Source organism: Anopheles funestus, chromosome 2RL, assembly GCF_943734845.2.
Source record: "Anopheles funestus chromosome 2RL, idAnoFuneDA-416_04, whole genome shotgun sequence".
In the NCBI taxonomy this organism is placed as follows: Eukaryota; Metazoa; Arthropoda; class Insecta; order Diptera; family Culicidae; genus Anopheles; species Anopheles funestus.
In genome coordinates, this window is record NC_064598.1 from 46,917,764 (window position 1) to 46,938,211 (window position 20,448).

The following is a 20,448-nucleotide window of genomic DNA, read 5'->3' on the forward strand; positions in this document are numbered from 1 at the left end:
GCAGCCAGGCCGATCGAATTCACCGCCCTACGGTCAATAAACTGTCAAACACGCATACGGATCCGTTTAATTACATTATCACTGGCGGGCACCATCGAACACAACGACCATTTCACAACCCATCATACCGGATATTTCAACCATTCCAAGGTATGGATTGCCATTTTGTTGGCACACCATCATATTTACCAGAAACCCTAAAGTTAGCCTTCTGTCGTTGTCCTTCTGTTGTGGTATGTAGATTTTCGGTGCATGTTAACCTGACTGCCACAGATAAGAGACCGTCAACCTTTTTGGAATGGTCAGTTAATTGACGTCCGGTGTTTGGATGGAGCTACCACAATAAACTGGTGCTGGATGATGTGGAAGAGTGTGGAATTTAAATATGAATGAAGAGTGCATTTTAAATGGAGTGCAGCAAAAATATTTAAATAATTAAGCATTTAAAAAATTGAATCTGTTCTGATGTTTTATAGAAGTTTCTTGTGTCATTGGGTATAAGGAAAATTGAATTCAGACAAAGAATTTTTACATCATGAGGCAGTCTTCGTATTCGCCCGATATAGAAGATATAGGAGGTGTCATACGAATCCCGGGCTTCGACATCCGGAACACGATTTTCACCCGTTCTCTCTAATTTCTCGGCTTCACGGATGACATCGACATCATCGAACGGACATCTGCGGCGGTGTGCGACGCGTACACCCGACTGAAACGCGAGGCCAACAGAATTGGATTGAGGATCAATGCGACGAAAACAAAGTACCTGATTGCCGAAGGCTCTTACCATGATAGAGCCCGGCTCGGGAGCAAAGTATCAGTTGACGGCGACGATCTCGAGGTGGTAGAGGAGTTCTACTACCTTGGTACGATCGTAACTTCAGACAACTACATGAGTTCAAGGAAATAGTGTTTACTACGGGCTCCACAAACTATTGCGATCCAGAAGACTCCATCATCACACGAAATGCACGAAATATCGCTCACTGATACGTTCGGTAGTCTTCTACGGGTATGAGTCCTGGACTATGCTCACGACGGGTGCTAAGAACTATCTTTGTCGGTATGTGCGAGCATGGCGTGTGAAGAAGGAGAATGAACCACGAGCTAGCTGAGCTCTTTGGCGGTGCAGATTTCCTGACGGTGGTTAAAGCCGGAAGGATACGATGGCTAGGGCACGTGATGAGGATACCGGTCACATATTCCACCATGAAGGTGCTCGTCAGCGATCCGTTTGGCATGAGGTGGAGAGGAGCACAGAATAGATCAGATGGAGTCGAACCTGTCGAAGATTGGATGCAGCCGTGGATGGAGGACTCTAGACCGAGACCGAGATTCCTGGAACCTAACTGGCGATCTGGTCAAGCAGGCCAAGAAGAAGAAGAAGAAGAAAAAGAAGATCTGGCATCTACAATATCTTCTCCCACCTAGTCCGAAGTCTCGAAGTGTTGTCATCGCTAAGTGCAGCAGAATTTTAAGATGAGAAGATCGAAGGCAGTGATCTTTTCGATTCTCCTCGAGTTTAAAATAATCGGCCAAACTGTGAAGAAGCATCCGGGAAAGATGGAATTTGTTATGCGGAACAGTCAGCAGAGGCCCCAACTTGATTTCCGATTTGATAAAGCAAACAATTTTCGAAAGATCGCTAACCATTCAAAGGCTATCAGCTGTAAAGAAATGCTTAAAGCACACCTCAAAGGAAAAGATTTAATTTAATAAATTCTAAGACTAAACACCGAGGCTTTGGAAAAGTTGAACAAAAAATTACATTCAGCGGCATTTGATAAGGTTTTGGTCAGCCATTTGATAAGCATAATGTATAATTTAAGGTGAAATTGTCATCCCAACTCTTTGAAATATGATGAAAATTTAGGTAAACCGTTGTCCAATGATAATAATAATTTCACAAGCTGAACTTGTGCGTTGCTGCATGCAAATTGCAACTATTTTTGTACAGTTCAGATTACTTTCTATAAATGTTATTTCAATTAACTCAGCTCTTCAAACAATGCAGCATTCGAAATGTCTCCGAACATGGATTTAATGAAAATCTCAATTTGTAAAGTAAATACTACTAACATCACAAAGCTGCCCTTTTTCTTCCGCACTAAGCGTTTCATTTTCGCTCTAGATTAAATTTATCATTCATCCCATTGCATCTACTCAGAATAATTCCATTCAAAACTTTGCCCAGAAAGCAAACGTCGAGTGGAAAATTTTTTCCCCCGCTCCAAACAGCACTATCGGTCGTGTGCTCTGAACAGCAAGACTTCGTTCGACTTGGTGTTGGTATTTTCGCCAAAAGAAAGAAGCAGAAAACATGACAGATTTCTCAAAGACTAGAACAAGAAATGGTTTAGCGAAATATGCCCACCCCGTGTGGCATGTTTATGAGGAAAGTTTTACGCGATGTCGAAAACTCTGTGACAGGGAAGAATTTTGCCAAACTAGGGTGGATATGCCTTTTTTCCGCGATACAAAACCAACTCTAATTCAGGTTCATCTTAGCTTACTGATGGAAGGTTTTAATGCCTAATGCTCAATGAGGTGGTAAACCTATCGCTAATGCACCGGTTCGGTCAGCTATTCCGGTCGTATGTGAGTCAGTTTGAAAAGCATGAAACAAACGAATGCGTCAGCCGGTCAGCTAGTTTGGTACGGTACGGCAACTCTTCCTAGCCTGTCATTCGCATTGGTCTTGAGCTTAATACACATCGAAGTTGCACGTGCGATTCGGTTCCTTTCTGGGTGGGCCGATTGCCAATAGAAGCGCAGCTGTGGGCGAGAAAGTAAAATTGAATCGGACAGCTTCATGCATCGAACCCATTGGAACAGGTTCGTTCGGTTTAGTAACATGTTCTTAACTGTATTGTATTGCATGCTTTTGGTTTCGCTGGACCGTAAAAGGGACAGAACAGCATTTTGAAACACATTGACAATTGTACTAGTGATCAAGCTTCTGCAGCTGATAAGCCTTTAAAAGCGATATAAACACTTCTAAAAATAGTTTAGAAAAGTTTTTTAAATTATCTTGTGCAGCAACGAAAAAAAGTATTATTTTAATTTAGTCTTTCAATTGTTACTATCCTTTCTTAATCTGTACAAAGCAGTGTATCCTTAGCAGAATACCCTTAGTATTAGGAAAATTTTCTCCTTATACTTAGTCCACCTGGTTCATCATTGTGTTCAAGTGATTCTTCTCATTCTTTACCAACCGCTTAATGAGACATACTTATGAATATAACCCCTCATAAACCCACAAGTAGTTCTCTCTTTCTCTCTCGCTTTATCTCTCTCTCTCTCTCTCTATTTGTAACGATGAATAGTTGTATAATCCAAATATTTTTCGGTTCAAGCTGGCATGTTCTCCGGAACTACCCCCGTGGCGTACACAGTAGTAGTACGAAATAATAAACATTCGACGGTGAATCTTCATTCAGCGTGCTACGTAGCTTCATCGAAAACAACCGAACTGAGGTCTGACTCACAGGACTCTTTTCAAAACTCGAACACTCATCAACCCGGGGTCAGCGAAAAATATTTTCACCAGTACAAAAATGTTCATCGGAGCAAAAGGCGAACCACTTCTTTATCGGTTTGCCTCCTGGTGGGAACGTACGTAGGTCAGTTTATGTAAATATCGTTCTCATCCTGTTGGCCGATCGTCTCGTCTATCTTGACCTGATCCCGAGGTTGATGCGAACGATGACGTGCACTTAATCAATCATTTGGAGCGGTTTTGTTCTCATTATGCCAGGGCAAAAGACATTACGATGTGTAATCAACATTACAACGTGTTTGAGCATTTTTGCATGAATGCACTGAAAAGGAACGATTTTCACTAAATTGTTTTTTGTTTCTGTTTAGTCTAGCTCGTTGTATGGATGATTTAAAAGATAAATTTGTCTTTAAATAAACGAAAATGGTTCAGGCATTTTCAACACAAAGAAACGGAAAAGTTATTAACCTACATTATGTCATTCTTCTGTTTTAAAATACTGTAACATTTTTTTTACTATACATAACCTCAATGTATGTTTACTAAACTTAATGTTTACAAATATTTAAAAATCAATTTGATGCTAATCTAGAATTTATTCAATGTTTAATATTTAATTTAATTTACCAGAATGTATTCTTAATGTAAAAATTTATCCAAGTTATAGTTTTTATTTATTATTTAAAATCTATCGCGATGAAAAGTACGATTTATTTAATTAACTTTTCTTTCGCTAGAAAAGAATTGTTTTTTCAGTGCTACAACAGAGTTCGTAACCGTTTATGCAAAAATAGCATCCATCGTGTTTGCAAATCTGAACATCATTGTTATATGTCGCTTCAGCATTGTATTTTATTTTGAAATAACAAAAATCTTGTAGCTTTTCCGGACCGTAGTGTAGGAAAATAAATCATTATTAAGCAAAACTTTAAATCACCAACCACTTTAATCGTCATTCAGAGTGAATATCAATCTTTAAATGAATATCAATTACTTTACCAATATTCTAACACGTGATCAACCGGGAAAGGAGTGTTCTTGGAATATCACGCTTGAAAACACTTAACCACTGCACTGTCACTAAATACACATCAATGTTTATTTATTCTGTAACGCACAACACAACATGGGCACGATGTTTACATACCAATAGTTCCCTTTTTAAATGTTCCATTTGTGTTAAACGTTTGCAAATATGAGATTATTTCATTGTATTTCTATTTGTGTTTGTAAACCAATAGCTACGCCTAATTGTCGAGTGTATAATTTGTAGCAAACAAGCCTCCTTCTGTAAACATTCCGATTTAACCACAAACAGTGCATTAAATTCCGATCGTTCCGTGAATTAGCTAGACAATTGTGTACAATTGTATTGTCTTCCATTGCTGTACAACACACAACGTTGGTTTGAGCCATCGTGTAATAAATATTGCCTAATGAGATATAACCAGGCGCAATATATTTCATCCCTGATTCCACCGAACCGCTGTAAATCATAAGCCACCAGGCGTCTCCATCGTGTAACGATTCCGGACGTTTCCAGAACCTACCGAAAAGCTTTCGTTCATCAGATTAATCTGTCGGAATGGTTAGTTTGTGACCTTCGGTTACTTCGTTATGTAACGCAAGGGTGACAATCGGACCACAAGTTGTCGCGTTAGAAGCATGCGAAGAATTATCCCTTATTCCGGTGCTTACGGTTCCGTTTTCTCTTGGGACGGTAATTTTCTTCCTTAATATCTCTTCGTGAAACAAAACAAAATTTTGCCGATAAACCGAATGACCACCAGCGACTGGACAGCATTCGCAGGCCAACGGGTCAGCTAAGATTATGGCCAATCGAATGTTACGATTTTGCTCGCGGTTATGTTGTGTAGTTTCCTTATCTCTATCGTGGTGGGAATTGTTGGCCACAAATGACCCAACTATAAAGGAACGAATTTTAATAATTTTGAGCCATGATCGGATTGTTTGTTGACTATAACAAATTTGTGATAGTGAATTTGTTATAGTGAGTGACTATGAAAAGTTAATAAGTAATTTGATATTAATAATTAGTTGTTGAAGAGCAATAGCTTAAGCAACATTTCACAATATTAATCTTGAATGTTGAAGCTAAAGCAATATAAATCTAAAGAACCACAAATAAATCATTCTACACATGTTTTCTACCGTTTGAACGAATGTTTTTTCCAACAGATCAGCACTTTTTAGTTCCAACACTTCTGTTACAGCTATTTCAATGGCAAACCCCTTATTGTCAAGCGCAAAACATCACCCGATTGGCAAGCTAGTGTAACGAAGATAATGGAACTTTTAATTGAATTTCACCATTTTCGTACACCTCAACAGTGTTTTAGCGTTTTTTTTTTCAAACAAATCGTCTTTCCTATTCCCAAACCGCTGATCGGTATGGATTGGATGCTTTGTTTCAAACCACTAAAGGATATGTTGTTTGTTTTTAATTCTTGATGCTTTTACTTAAAACAATGAATTAAACGCGAATTTCGCTTTAATTTTTCTTTGTGTCCAATAGAAAAATTTAAGACACTTACACATCATTCCAAACAATAATCAATAAATTTTGCCGTAAATTGACTTGTATCAATACATGTAGCATGCAGTGTTCAAACCGTAGTCAAAATGGTCAAAAGAAACCATTTTCTACAGAAACTAATAACAATTCCACACCTCCGCTGGAACCACTGACGCATCAAGCATGGAATAATAAATTCACCCACACAATCAAACCGAAAAGGCTTCGAGTTCCGTATGTCCTGGGGTGTACTTTTGAGTTGTTTCCCTCATCTTTGCTGCACCCGGGCGCTGCATCATACATGGATACTTCGGCCGGGAGTGGGAAAGAAACTGCAATCACAGTTTCGATTCCACATTCCCCGCATGTACGAAGCCCGAAGAAATGATTTCAACGACCCAAATGAACTTTTATTGACTCTCATTCACACATTCCAGCAATGGGATTCTTTATCCATTCCATTACTCCTGTACCTTGTGAGCTTGTAGAGTACCTTTCTAATGGCCTAGCGTGATCCAACTAGTTTCCATCACAGGCAAAAGAAAAGTCTCAACGTTGGGAAAGACTGAACGTTGCCCGGATTTTCGAACTAGAGGAATTTAAATCTTTCAAATATTAATATTTCATTATCTTGAAAGAAATATTGTATTTTAAAACTTCTTTATAAAAAAGATATGACTAACTAAAATTATAAAAAATGTTCAAAAAAAATTATTTTAAATTTTATAACAAAATCTAATTCCCTCATACGACATTTGCAGCATCGACCACAACCACAGCTTAGAAAAGCCATCCAAATGGTATTACCATGATGGAATGCACACCAAAGTCCTTTAATGCTCAATACACATTCACATAAGAAAGGCTAACAATTGCAAAAGACTTCTTCCGCTCGATTCCATTACATAAATCAAGTGTTTTGTCGTTTTGACGAATGGTTGTTTAGAAAGTTACCGGTAAACGTTGGGCTTTGGTTGATTGTTTCGCAGTACAGGACCGAGGTAAGAAAAACCAGCTGGCGAGGCGGTGTAAATCACTGCAAATTATACAATTATGCAATTCGCCTGCATTTCAAATGATTCCACCAGTGATTAATTTGCAGTCAATATCCACTTGACTCATGGCGCCCCGAAGTCAAGAGGGTGATGATGAGACGGACCAATCGTTATTTCATTCAGGTTTAATTGATTCGGGTCCACGCTTTTGAATTCATTACAGTCAAATTAAATTAACTCGCGTTCGTCATCAATCGTTTGTATTTTCGATGTAAAAAAAATCGTTTTAAATGATATTTTTTTTTGTATTTGTTGACTATAATAAGAATTGATTTTTATAGGGTTGGTTTGTGATAAAATCTGAAAGTTTACCTTAATTCTGGAATCGAAACGTAGTTTTCGGCAGTGGGAAAAAATTGCAACAAAAACTGAATTTTCAAATGCAAACCAATCGCATTCCCAGGACAGGAATAATCCTTCTTTGTTATGTAAATTGGTTGTCATACGCTAGCAAATGTAATAAATCTTACTCTTTGTGTATATTGATATATTTAGAATGAATAGAATATAGTAAAATCCAACTGTAAATAAATCACCCTTGAAAGCTGATTTCGATTGCATAAGTCAGTTTTTCCGGAAGAAAACCTTCAATAGTCTGCGACCACAGCAACAGAGCGAAACGAACTTCTTCCAGCAAGTATTTTTATAATGACGATCAAACCAATTTACAGTTCCAGATCAATCGTGAAATCCGGCCACAATAAACAAAACACGAAAGAGAATGCTTTATTTACATTATGGCCGGTGTTTATTACACAATGTAATGCCTTGGTCAGTCCACTCATTTTATGATCTTTTTAAACAGCGCTTATAAAACGTCTTCGTAAACGTTTCTCCATTACAACATGCAATCAATCTTGATCAATCAATGTTCTTGGGTATTGGAACTAGTTATACTCCACAGTTAATTTAATTTATTTATTTGATACTTAACAAAACAATAGAGAAAATATTTTTAAATAAATGAGAGTTTTTTGTACCATTTTCGACCATAGAAAATGAAACTCTCTCTTTGTTTCTCTGCACATCGTCGTGAGTGTCTGGAAAATGAGTTCCACTACCGAACCGAACACACTCGGGAGTTTTCCACTTTTCCCGCCGTTTTCAAAATGCCGGCACACACCAAAAAAAACCATCTCACCTGACTAATCCTGTACCGTTTTATTGTACGTATACGCGTCATCACAAAACAAGCTGAAAAAAAGGTGTTTGTTTATATTGCACGAGATGTACGGATGGATGTCGATTCGACCACACGGTTAATGAACCGCCAGTGAGCGAATTATGTTTTACTCACAAATATTTCACACGAATTTGCCTATGATCTATGAGGTCGTTCATTTCGGTTGAATTGTTTTTCACACAGTTGTTCCGAAGCACGTTCCGAAGCACCGCGTTACGTCAATGTTTTGTGGTGGTAAAGTTTAAAACGATAACAGATCATAAATTTGCAAACACTATCCCATAACTTTGACTCACACCTTTGCCGTCACTGCGAGCGATCCGTAAAGCATTCAAAGTTCAAAGTAACTCATCACGACCAAACTTCCAGCAAAGATACGCCGAAACCCAATGCGCCCTACGACCTCGTGCCAACGATGTTTGGTGCGCTTTCTTGATGATGATGCGTAGAAAGAAAAACTTGGTCAAGTGTTATTTTTATAACACATTCTTTTACTTACCAGTACGTCATCATTCCACATTTGCTGTGGAGAAAATGCAAATCTTTTAACTCAATCGATGATAAGATTTAAATCTTGGTAAAAGTTTCCATTTAAGGGAGTATTACTTTTCACTACAAGATTTATATTTCAAGAATTTTATTGTACTTAAAATTTGATGTACATAGAAAAAAAATAAATTAAAAAAATAAAAATTAAAAAAAATTAATTGAATAATTTTTACTGAAAAAGTAAGAAACAATAAGACAACATTGAGTTTTTCTTAGTTTTGTTTAATCAAAAACTAGTTTAATGGATCTGTTCTACTAGATTCATACTTTTGATTCATTTTATATTTCTTCAACAACAATTCACTAAGAAAAATCAAAGGGGTATCCGCGTATTCGGCAAGGGTCGATTTCCGATGAGCACGGATAAGCGGAGTTCTTCTCGAATTTACTTATTAAGTAATTGCATACATTTAGATGAGTAATACAATTCAAGTGAAATTCAAAATATAAATGAAAAAGAAAATATTAAATTTCTTTAATATTTCTCTAATGATTTATTCATTTTTTAACCATGTTCACAAAATCATAACATTTCAAATGAAGTATGATGCTTCTTCTTCCATTCCTAAATTTTATTAGTACCCTAACATACCATGTTTGTTCCGTGCTGTAAAGTGCTCCAAAAATCAATTTAACACACTTTCATTTCGATCGTCCAAAATGTGTCCAAAACTTCCAAATCACCCAACTACATACACCAACAGCCCAAAATCTGCAGGTTACTCAACGCTTTCCGTCCAGCCTCAAAGGAGCAAAACTTTTTCCTCGTCCGGTTGCATTTCCGGTAGCATGACCTTAAACGTTATACGCAGAGTGTGCTCATTTCGAGGAAGTGTTTGTTTGATGGTGCCTAAAAACTCAAACATAACCACATCATCTTGAGGCGGAAGTGTGTTGCGGGCGGATTGGTACAAGTTTGGAGAATATTTATGCACTCTTCAGACGTACATATGCATTGCAATCATATTTTCGAAGTTTACTTTAGAGAAACTAAAGTATGACCCTTGTGTACTGAACGTAATGGAGTTTGCAGGAAACTGCATGAAGTGGATCCGGTACGGATATTCGATCAATGATTGAAACGTTATTGCCCAAAATGTGAAAATTGAGGTTAATTTTTTAATTGTTTATTAGTGACGGGCAGGAAAAATGGTTTTGAATTTCGTTTCAGAACTTGTTTTTTGGGCAAATAAAATTGCCACGTTTTAAACAGTACAATAACGTCTGTATTTGGAAATGAAAGCTAAAACAAAGAAGTTAATGCAATAAAAATACATCGAATTGTATTTTATGAAAGTATGCATTATAAATTAAAAACATCCCAAAAAGTAAAAGTAAACATTAAAAAAACAAAAAAAAGCTCTTACACAACAAGAAAAAACATATATAAAAGAGAGTAAAACAATTAAATAAATGATTTTTCGGAATTGAAAACAGCCTCTGCTCATAATTTTTTATATTCCAAATCCTTCACTATCTGAAACGGACCAATATAAATAGCAAAGTTAGCCAAGCTAATACTGAAACGAATAGTTTTTCCTCAATTTCAATAAAACCAACTGCAACAATCTATTCACATAGCCATACAATTGATTTCTGGCCGGTATATTTACGCACCGTATAAGGTAACGTCCCATATTCTATGAAATGTATCCAACCTGACTTTATGTTGACCTGGATTATTGGCCCGTTTTCTCTTTCCCATTCGCATTCGAATCATCGGCGTACAACAAAAAACGGATCTGCATCAAAAACATCCACAACCAGTTGTGCAGCTGGCAGAATGGGGTTTCTTTTTTGGAAAACAACGTGCACAACGAAATATCCAACAAAAAATATCCCGCAAGCACTTTGGAAGCAAACAATGGCAAAAACAAAAAAACAAAAAAACAATATCTCCCTTTTTGCCACGTTGACTAATTGATGGTGAATGCAGTGTGCATGCATGTGTGTGAAGTAAACATTTAATTTGTAACATCCCGTAACCGTGGGAAGGGAATGGCCGAAAGGGAGAAACATCCGGGGTTACGTCAAAAAAATAAAATGCAAGATCAAAACTAAACCCTATACAGTTTGTGTGTGTGTGCCGGAATGTGCAAGGCTTATGGGGTGTGTATTTACATCGCCTATTAGTATCGAGTGCCGCATGGTTGTGCATTAAAATCGTTCCTCCACATACACACACACTCAGTTTGGAGGACCGAAAACATAACCTCAACAACCTAAGCCTTACTTTAGTCCCGACGACACAACAACAGCGACTAAGCCGAACCCTATCTTGCAGCTGTTTCCGGAAGCGTACGGTTGAATTACACTCACTATCGTTGGAGGTGGTAGTTCCACTTCCATACACGGACGTAATGGTGTTAGCTTAAAAGTGCCCCAAACTTTCTGTCCACCACCATCACCCTGTAATGGTCGATGTACTAGCTCACCGAGAATCGTTTACAAAATGCTCAAGGTTTCATGGGAAATTCGGTTCGCCAAACTCCCGGACAATCTCGGATCAATGAGGGTCCTACCGACTTTGTCTGTAGACCCATGTCGATGTACCAAAAATGAACTGTTTTGTATTTTTCAAAACCATCTACCAAACCCGACTAGTTGCTAGAGCGCTTAGAATGGTTGAGCATATTTGATGTCAAGTCGAATCTGAAACTCACTGCATATGAACATGCAGAATATAACAACCTCCGTAACAAAGCGACCAGATAGTGGCCCCAAACTAATCCCCTCCCCACCGTGTTCGTGCTGAAAATCGGTGTAAGGAGAGATGCCATCGGTCCAAATCCTGTCCAGTAAACCGGACATGAATGTGTGAAAATTATTCTGCCGGATACATTACCGACGCTTGCAACGGTCCACTGAGGCTCATCATACGTCGACTCATCCGTGCCTTTATAGGTACAGAAATTAAGCTCAATCCTATTTACCAATAGCCACCTGTTTCGACGTAATGGTTATCCTTTGCTACCGTAATGACCATCGTATCCCACAAACAACGTTTAACGACTGTGCCTATCGTTTAAAGCAAAATGCCCATGCCCGGAAATGAGTTGATCGTAAACGAAAAGGGAATTAGATTATTTATTTACATAGCACAAAACATATCTTTTTTTGTTGTTTAAATCATCAACACCCAATGTAGCGTGGATAATAGTTTTGTAAAATATTGACAACATAAATCGAACGAAGGTCCACTTCCTACAAGTGGTGACCACTTCCCAACTACTTTCGTTAATCCCACACAATAATCCCTCATAAGCCAATGTTCTGATGTTAAGGATACGGCGAACGAAAACTCATGCCATTTGGTTTATCAACTTGGAACATAATAAATCGAGTGCAAAATGACTATTTATGGATGATTTTTCGGTTCATCAAACACGCAGTTGCCTATTTAATTGGTGTTTTTTTTTTCAATCAATTGCCACTACAATTTAATAAGCCACAATCGTGTTAATCTCGGTGTTCGATTGCAATTAATCCGATCGTATGTGACACGTTTATCAAAAGTCAAATGACTCTGCTTCATTGATTCGCCTCGTTTGTGCGTATTGGAAGCGGATTGTTTTTTTTTTTTTTGCTCAGTCAGGATTTCTCGAAACGTGTCCCAATTGTCGTTCTGTTAACATTTTGTCGCGATATAGATACAGCTCAGCAAGCTTGTCTTTTTTCACGTTTTTATCACCAGAATTGGCGTCCAGAATCTTCCTGTCACCTGCTGGTTGGCCATCCTTGTCAGTAGTCAATGTATACTAGTTGTCTGTATGCTCAGACAATTTGATAGCTCTATCATTTTATTTGAGGCCGCTATAGAAAGAAGAGTGAAGGAACGTAGATTTGAAATCTGCACAAGTCACCTGCTCCATCCAGGTCAACAACTAAATCTGCCATCGTTGGACACTTCATGTTGACCGGGTACGATCGAAGCTTTTACAAGCTTCTAGCACGTCTTTAGTTTGAAGGATCCATCTTTTTGAGGCCTGGTTTCTGCCATACGATCGTGTTAAATGACTGGAGGAACCGTTACGTTTAAACGAAAATTAATGGCAATATGGGCTCTTTTTTATGATGTCTTCTTTGTAAGGTAGCCCTGCGTTGGGCCGAAAGGGTTGATTAAATCGACCGATCGACTGATCGAGTTGATCGATTAAATCAACAAATATTTTAACAAAACAGATATCCACATACGGAATCTAGAAATCAACCTCTCATTCGCGTGGTAGAAAATCAAGTGAAGCAGTTGGTGACGTCCAAACATATACCTTCCCAAACAAAAGTGGTCAGATCATTTTAGTTTTTCATTTCCTAATTAATAAAACATCATTTTCCGTTCTTTTTTACAATCTATTCGAAAAAAGTCGCTTTTTTAATGCATACGTTTTTACGGTCCGGGACTTGACTTTAATTCGGATTCTTTAGGTATCACACCGCCCAAGATGCGCGCCCAATGATGTTTACGTGATCTTCGAAATGAAGGTATTACAAAAGGCATCCTTAAAATTAATAAACGCATATTAGGGGCAATGAAATGCTCTTGATATATCCCAACACTAGCAAAATTGTTCACCATTCCAGCTTAATAGTTTCCGATGAAATCCATAGCTAGGGACACGTTAGTAAGCTAGTCCGTAAATTATTTTTTGATCGTCTACATAGGCAAAGAAATCGACAGAACGTCAGGATGGATTACCTTAAGGAACCTCGACGGAGAGTAATTATTTAAAGGACTGCTGCATCGAATATCGACAAACGGCTGTATAAGTAAGTAAACCTGTTTTAATCACAAAGCCCGATGGCGGGTGCAGATAAGAATCGATCTACGACCTTCGGTACACTAGACCGAACTATGGTACCATTCGAATTTCATGTGCCTAACGGCTCATCAAGCACGCTTGCGTCAACCTTTGCTTTCGTAACCATAACAACACGCTATTTCAAACAAACAAAGAAAACGGTACCGGCCTGTCACACTATACGTAGCCACCAACATGGTAAGAATAACCCATTCTTATATTGTGTTAATTTACTAAAATAATATCATGAACCCTCACCTTTTCAGATACTTTCACGTACAAAATCAGAATCGGCCAAAGGGAACCGTAACTCTGCCGGTTCGGGAACGGTGCGCACCGTCACCATTCCTTCATTCGAAGAGTTCCTTCTCAAGCGGGATTACATCGGAGCGAAAACTGTCCTTCAGGTATAGCTATCGATTTGTTTTCTTAAGCGTACCTTTAATGACGTTTACAATTCCCCTCAGTGTTCCAAAGATTATGACGAAGTACCCGAACAGCTCAAACAACTATGGACGGGATTTTGTGACTTTCACATTGGCGAATACAAACGTGCCTTGCAGTTGTATGAAAAAATCTACGCAGCAGACGGTTCACTGAACGACGTAGCACTCAACATCTGCGTGTGCATGTTTTACCTTGGCATGTACGATGAGGCCCAAAAGCTGGTTGAGGAGTTACCGCAAAGCCCGCTCAAGATACGGCTACTGTTCCATCTCGCGCACAAACTGAGCGATGAGGATCGGCTAATGGAGCTGCACGGTTCACTGCGGGATGTCGTCGAAGATCAGCTCAGTCTGGCCGGAATGCACTATCTACGATCACATTACCAAGAAGCGATCGATATCTACAAACGGGTGCTGCTAGATAATAAGGATCTTCTTGCGCTGAATGTGTACGTGGCGATCTGTTACTACAAACTCGATTACTACGATATATCCCAGGAGGTTCTCGATCTGTACCTGAACCAATTCCCGGACAGTACGATCGCAATCAATCTGAAGGCTTGCAATCGTTTCCGTCTGTTTAACGGAAGAGCAGCGGAACAGGAGATAAAACATCTCGTCGAAAGTGGCACATTCGGGGCGGATTTAATCCGCCATAATCTTGTGGTGTTCCGAAATGGTGAAGGTGCGCTGCAAGTTTTACCGCAGCTGATAGACATCGTTCCGGAGGCACGTCTGAACCTTGCCATCCATCATCTACGTCGTGGAGAAATTCAAGAAGCACACTATCTCATGAAAGAAGTCCAACCAACGGTACCGCAAGAGTACATCCTGAAGGGTGTAGTACATGCGGCCCTCGGTCAGGAAACTGGTTCCAAGGAACACCTCAAAAATGCCCAACAATGTCTACATCTTGTTGGTGGGTCAGCGTCGGAGTGTGACACCATTCCGGGTCGGCAAAGTATGGCATCGGCCTTTTTCCTGTACGGACAGTTCGAGGAGGTACTGGTGTATCTCAACTCGATCCGTAGCTACTTCGTAAATGACGACACGTTCAACTATAACTACGCACAAGCGAAGGCTGCTACCGGGTATTACAAGGAGGCGGAAGAGTTGCTTCTCCAGATACATGACATTACCATCAAGACGGACAGTACGTTCTCGATGGTGTTGGCCAAATGTCACATACATGCCGGACATGCGGACCAAGCTTGGAATATCTTTCTCACGAAGGATTCTACACCGGATGCGTTCGCGCTGTTGCAGCTAATTGCGAACGACAGCTATCGCGTCGGTGAGTTTTGGATTGCTGCAAAGGCATTCGACACACTAGAGAAGTTGGATCCGAACCCGGAATACTGGGAAGGAAAGCGTGGTGCTTGTGCCGGAGCCGTACAAGCGATTCTGGCAAAACGTAGCAGTGGAGCACCGCCTGGGGGAGTATCGGAGATCATTTCGCTTTTGCGAGATTCCACTAATGCCCAAGCGGAAGGAATGTTGCGTGTTATCCGACGGTTTGCTAGTAGTATTAAGTAACGGGAATAGCTAAAAGTAACCATTTAAATCTATGCACATATCATCCTTTTAATCGCTTTAAGATATAACTTTCAAATAAAATTATAACGAATACGAATGCAAACGTAACTCACACATTCTCAAATACCATTAACGTTCAATTCGATCGATTTATATGCAAATAAAATGGCATTCGGATTCGGAAGGTGTAAATTTCAGACTTATAATCCCATTCGCTGGACAATAGAGTTGTTCCGTGGACTCCATTGTGCTTTATGGAATTGTGGTTTTACTTGATTTTTACGAACATTCGTGCGTATTTCACTCGACATCAATTCTCTTTGCGGCCATCAACTGAAGTGCACCCAATCGATGTACGAGAAACTTTTCCCGGTAGTAATTTTTCACTCCATGGGGATCCTTGCGGTCCCAATTCAATGGCACTCTGGCAAAGTGTCAAAGTGCATAGATTCAAATTTTAACCACGAAATACATCCCGCATTCGTGCTGGGGTGCTAAAACCTGTCCAGTTTGATCAGTGGACCCTTCCCATCATCATTCGCCTTCATAAAGAAATTGTTGGTTTTTTTTTTTGCTCTCGAGCACCAAAGTTAAATTAATTCAAACTTTTATCTAATTAGCTTATCCAAAGTGAAATACGTTCACACGGGTAAATGGAAAATATTTCATGACCAATCTTACTGGAAGGTTCACACTGAACGGAAGTAATGGTTTTGGTGGTGGAATTTATGTACAAAAATATTTTATCTTTTCTACACACCTTTTTTACCACCATCATGCTGATTTTATTGTGATATTGCTTAAAGTTTATTGCGCTCTTATCAGGATGCTTTTCAATTTTTGTCATGAATTGTTTTCTACCTGCCCAAACCAAATTGTGCTGTCCAAGTTTGCTACTGCACCGGGTAGAATTATGGTAAACGGTGGATATTATCTTCGATGCGGATGGCTGCTTCCAGCGTTTCAAGAAAGTTAAAAAAGTTTTGCTGGGAAACGGAAGGGAAGGGATGGGAATAATAGTCAAAAATTTGTAAAGAACCGCAGAGGGCACTTTTACAACAACCACACGACAAAAACCATCTGCCATCGGACGATGAATGGAGCGAACTTTTTCTCACAACCGATACACGGCGAAAGTTAAAGGGAAAGAATGCATTTGCACAATACTTAGTTCTGCATACAAAAGAGCCAAACCTCCTAACCTTACGGTGCGTTCTATGCGACATATTGGCCAAAACATTGCAGCTTACGCTTGCACATTACTCAACATTATTGAATGACTACGAGGTGAAATAAAACATGCTCGCGAGGTTAAGTTAGCAAGTAACTTGCATTTCGATTGCATTCCTGCTATCCACAAGAAGCTGCAAAACATATGAACAATATGTTTTCGGTTTATGTGGGACGATGTGAGTTATGTTAGGGAAACATATTACGAGTAATCGAATTCGATAAATCATTACATCCAAGCTAACAGAACAGTATTGAGTTGGAACTACTTGAAATCGATTTCAACAAGAGGTTTGATACTTGCTTAGATATTTTACCAGGCTCAATTTTTGCTATTTTAATGAAAGAACTTAAGAACACATTCTGCAACACATAGAAACTTCTAAATATTATCAAAGTCCACTTCAACACATCATTAGGCGAGACCATAGAGAAGAATTGGGCGTAGTATAACGTTCAAGACTTCAAATCCTTACGATTTAAAAAGAATAACAAACATCAAAAAGGCTTATACAACACTCAACCGCAAACGTGTTTCGGAATTTAAAATCCTTTTGCTGTACGGTGGACTAGCTAACAGCAGAACAAAATCAAACAAATTCGAGCTGATTTTGTATTTATTTCAAAGAAGGAAGGTAAGTTTTTTTTACTATAAATTATTCGCAAATCGGGGTATCTCGCAGCGGAAGGTCTGATAAATTATGTTTGTTTTTTCGTGAACTGTTTTTCTCCGTAAGCAGCATGTATGCCATTACTAGCTAGTACCTCTGCTGTGGGTTTTTCCGCTGCCCGAAAAATCCAAAACTGAAAACAACATTAAACCTATCACTCCAGATCACGCACTGATTTTATCTAAACTGTCGATCGTGTAGCCGACATATCGTCGTGATGAAACGGTTTTTACCTATTACCTTTACCTTGACCTGTAAAGATTGTCGTTTAGTAGGGACGAATTTAACATCACCTAAAACGAGCATTCAATCCTGTCCGCATCCTGCAATCCTACAATCATCAATAAAAACAAACAACAAACTACCGGTCACTGTAGAAAATGGATGCGCACCAATTAACCTCTGCGTTACATCCATACGTCCCGTCCTATGCATGTGTGTATCTGTCTGCTTTGTGTGTATGTGTGTGTGTGTGTGTTTGTGTGCACTACAGGTGTTGCAAAAAATGGGCCCCGTATTGCACAATAGCTCAGCTGTCGTAGTAGAAAAACCACGATTTGGCTGCATTTGACTAGTTGTGTAAACTTTGTAATTTATCACAAGACGGTGTATTGATGCTTTGCGCCTTATGGTAAAGCTCTCGGTCGCCAAAGTTTCGTGCCTTCATTAGCATGGTGTCTTCTGTAAAAGTGAAACGGAAATTGGGAGAGAAAAAAAAACGTAAATGAATTAGTAACAACCGGAATGGAATATCGACTGAGGGAGGGAAGCAAAAAAAAACGGATCAACATAAACCACACATACTATAGTTTCGTTCTCGGTAGCAGGAATGCTTTAGATTGTTTAAATATTCCTCCTCCACTGAAGCTTCTAGGCGGCCCACCGAACCCTGATACTCGGAGTGAAAGTTGTCCTTCACGTAGTACGGTATCTTCAGCTGGTTCGTTTTGCGTGCGACCGAAAATTTTCTGTAATGGAAAAACAAAACCACATTTCACAGCATTGCAACTTTTGGGGACGTCCATTTACTGGTGCGTTCTTCGGCATGCAACTTACTGGCTCGGCGTAAGGCTGTAGATAGGATCCGAAATGAAAAACGATGACATCATAGACAACGCGATAAGAAGTATGATTGGCAGCAGGTTAATGAACGCGGCAATCCCTGATTGGGGCTGGAAAAATAAACGCATCGTTAATGATGCTCTAGCGTTTGACCTAGAGGACGATCGATCAATCGTTTAACAACAATCCTACCTCCCTGTACTGCTGCTGTTCGGCTCGGTGAAACCGTCTTTGGCGTGTATACACGTGCTGGGTAGGAATTTCCGCCCCGAAGAACATGTTGAACAGTTCCTCGGCCGTAAACTCGGTTTCGAAACCGCGCGAGTACGCATAATCGTACTGATATCGCGTTTTACGTGCCGTCGGTTGATGATGCTCTTCCGAACCGTACAGATCATATGAACGTCGCTTTTCCGTATCCGTCAGGATGGCGACCGCATTACCAATCGCTTTAAATGCTTCCACCGCACCGGGTGCATGGTTCTTGTCCGGATGCAACTGAAGGGCAAGTTTCTTGTAAGCTTTCTTTATGTCGGAATCGGTCGCATCCTTCGCTACGCCCAGCACTTCATAGTAATCCTTGCATCTGCACAGAAACAAAACAAACGTTTCGCTTGACGCTGACAAGAATGGTCTTCCTTTGGTTGTGAACCAACTTACTTCTTGATCCTTTTCACTGCGTCCAGCTGTTCCGGTGTGTATTCCGCCTCGTTGCCACTTTCCGCCTTCGGTGCAGAACCTTTCGCCGCGTTTCGCTGCCGTACACCATCGTCGGACGTGTTGCCGGACGTGGCACTTTCCGCGTACGCACCACATTTTATTTTGCTAAGCAGCTCTGCAAATGTGCAAATCGGATCAGTATTCGGTAATTGTTCAGCAATAGGTCAAGGTGTACGATATCAAGCCACACCGTACACACGAACATACCTTCTGCACGTTCCGTTCGATGGAGTGTAATCGATTTGTTTAGTAGTTTTTCCGCTTTCTCGATTTTACCTTCGGCCAGGTACTTCACGGCCCGCTCAACACAGTCCTCGGCTGCCTCCTTGTTCATGGTTTATTTTTATCCTCTGTCGGGGTTAGCTATCCCGAACCACCTTTTAATTGGGGAAGGGAGAAAAAAGAAAACAAGAACAGTAAAAAATACAGGCCCCAGTCAATATACGCAATACGCAGCACGAATTTACTAAGCTCATATGCAAACAAATCCACCCCCGTGTATGTTGACGAAACCGCGACGGCACTGGGAAATACGCACCTCCGAAGAATGTTTCGTTTGCGACGGGAAGCTGCACACGGGATAACGCAACGAAGCGGCAATACACACAGGAGAAAAAATGTGAAAATTTTGCTCAAATCTAATCGACACACTTCCCAAATCGTGTCATTATCTTTCGTCTATTGTCTTCTTCTTGATTTGGCAAGCGATTTAGGTGTCCGTACAGTGTATCCTAGGATGTTGGTAATTTTCTTCACCCATATGAGCTAGCTTTCTCTCTCGCACTTTCGTGCTAAATGCTATGTTTATCTCCTGCCATCACTGTCCCTCAGTTTTCGTTTCATTCAAACGTCATGTGGTACGTTTAGGACTAACAGTTGAGTTCTCATGTGGTATAGTTGCACTTGCGAAAAGGTAAACAAAGCGCAAAGGGATGCTTCTACTACTGAATCATGGTGCACTATCGTGTACAATCTTGTAAAGTGTTTGATTTTAGCGAAATTACATTACCTGCTACATGGTAAACTATTAAAATTCTTGTTACGTGCAAGGAACAATGCTAATAAGCTCCCAAAATAAGCAGAACTTTATAGAGATTAAATAACAACCTAATCATACGAAGAAGTATAAGGAATATTTTTCATTTTTGTAGTTTTGTATATA

At 39.7% G+C, this 20,448-nt stretch overlaps 2 protein-coding genes across 2 annotated transcripts; one reads left to right on the forward strand and one right to left on the reverse strand.

Annotated features, from left to right (window-relative positions):
• Positions 1 to 13,509: 13,509 nt before the first annotated feature.
• LOC125766062 (intraflagellar transport protein 56) lies at positions 13,510 to 15,840 on the forward strand. Its single transcript, XM_049431645.1, has 3 exons — positions 13,510 to 13,539; positions 13,888 to 14,028; positions 14,089 to 15,840. The coding sequence occupies exons 1-3, from the start codon at positions 13,510 to 13,512 to the stop codon at positions 15,601 to 15,603; spliced, it is 1,686 nt and encodes a 561-aa protein (XP_049287602.1). The 3' UTR covers positions 15,604 to 15,840.
• Positions 15,841 to 17,432: 1,592 nt separating this feature from the next.
• Positions 17,433 to 20,068, reverse strand: LOC125765453 (dnaJ homolog subfamily B member 12). Its single transcript, XM_049430634.1, has 7 exons — positions 19,825 to 20,068; positions 19,494 to 19,663; positions 19,227 to 19,401; positions 18,759 to 19,152; positions 18,561 to 18,676; positions 18,309 to 18,472; positions 17,433 to 18,185 (listed from the first exon to the last, which is right to left on the reverse strand). Exons 2-7 carry the CDS (start codon positions 19,618 to 19,620, stop codon positions 18,076 to 18,078), a joined length of 1,086 nt encoding a protein of 361 aa, XP_049286591.1. The 5' UTR covers positions 19,621 to 19,663; positions 19,825 to 20,068; the 3' UTR covers positions 17,433 to 18,075.
• Positions 20,069 to 20,448: the final 380 nt, after the last annotated feature.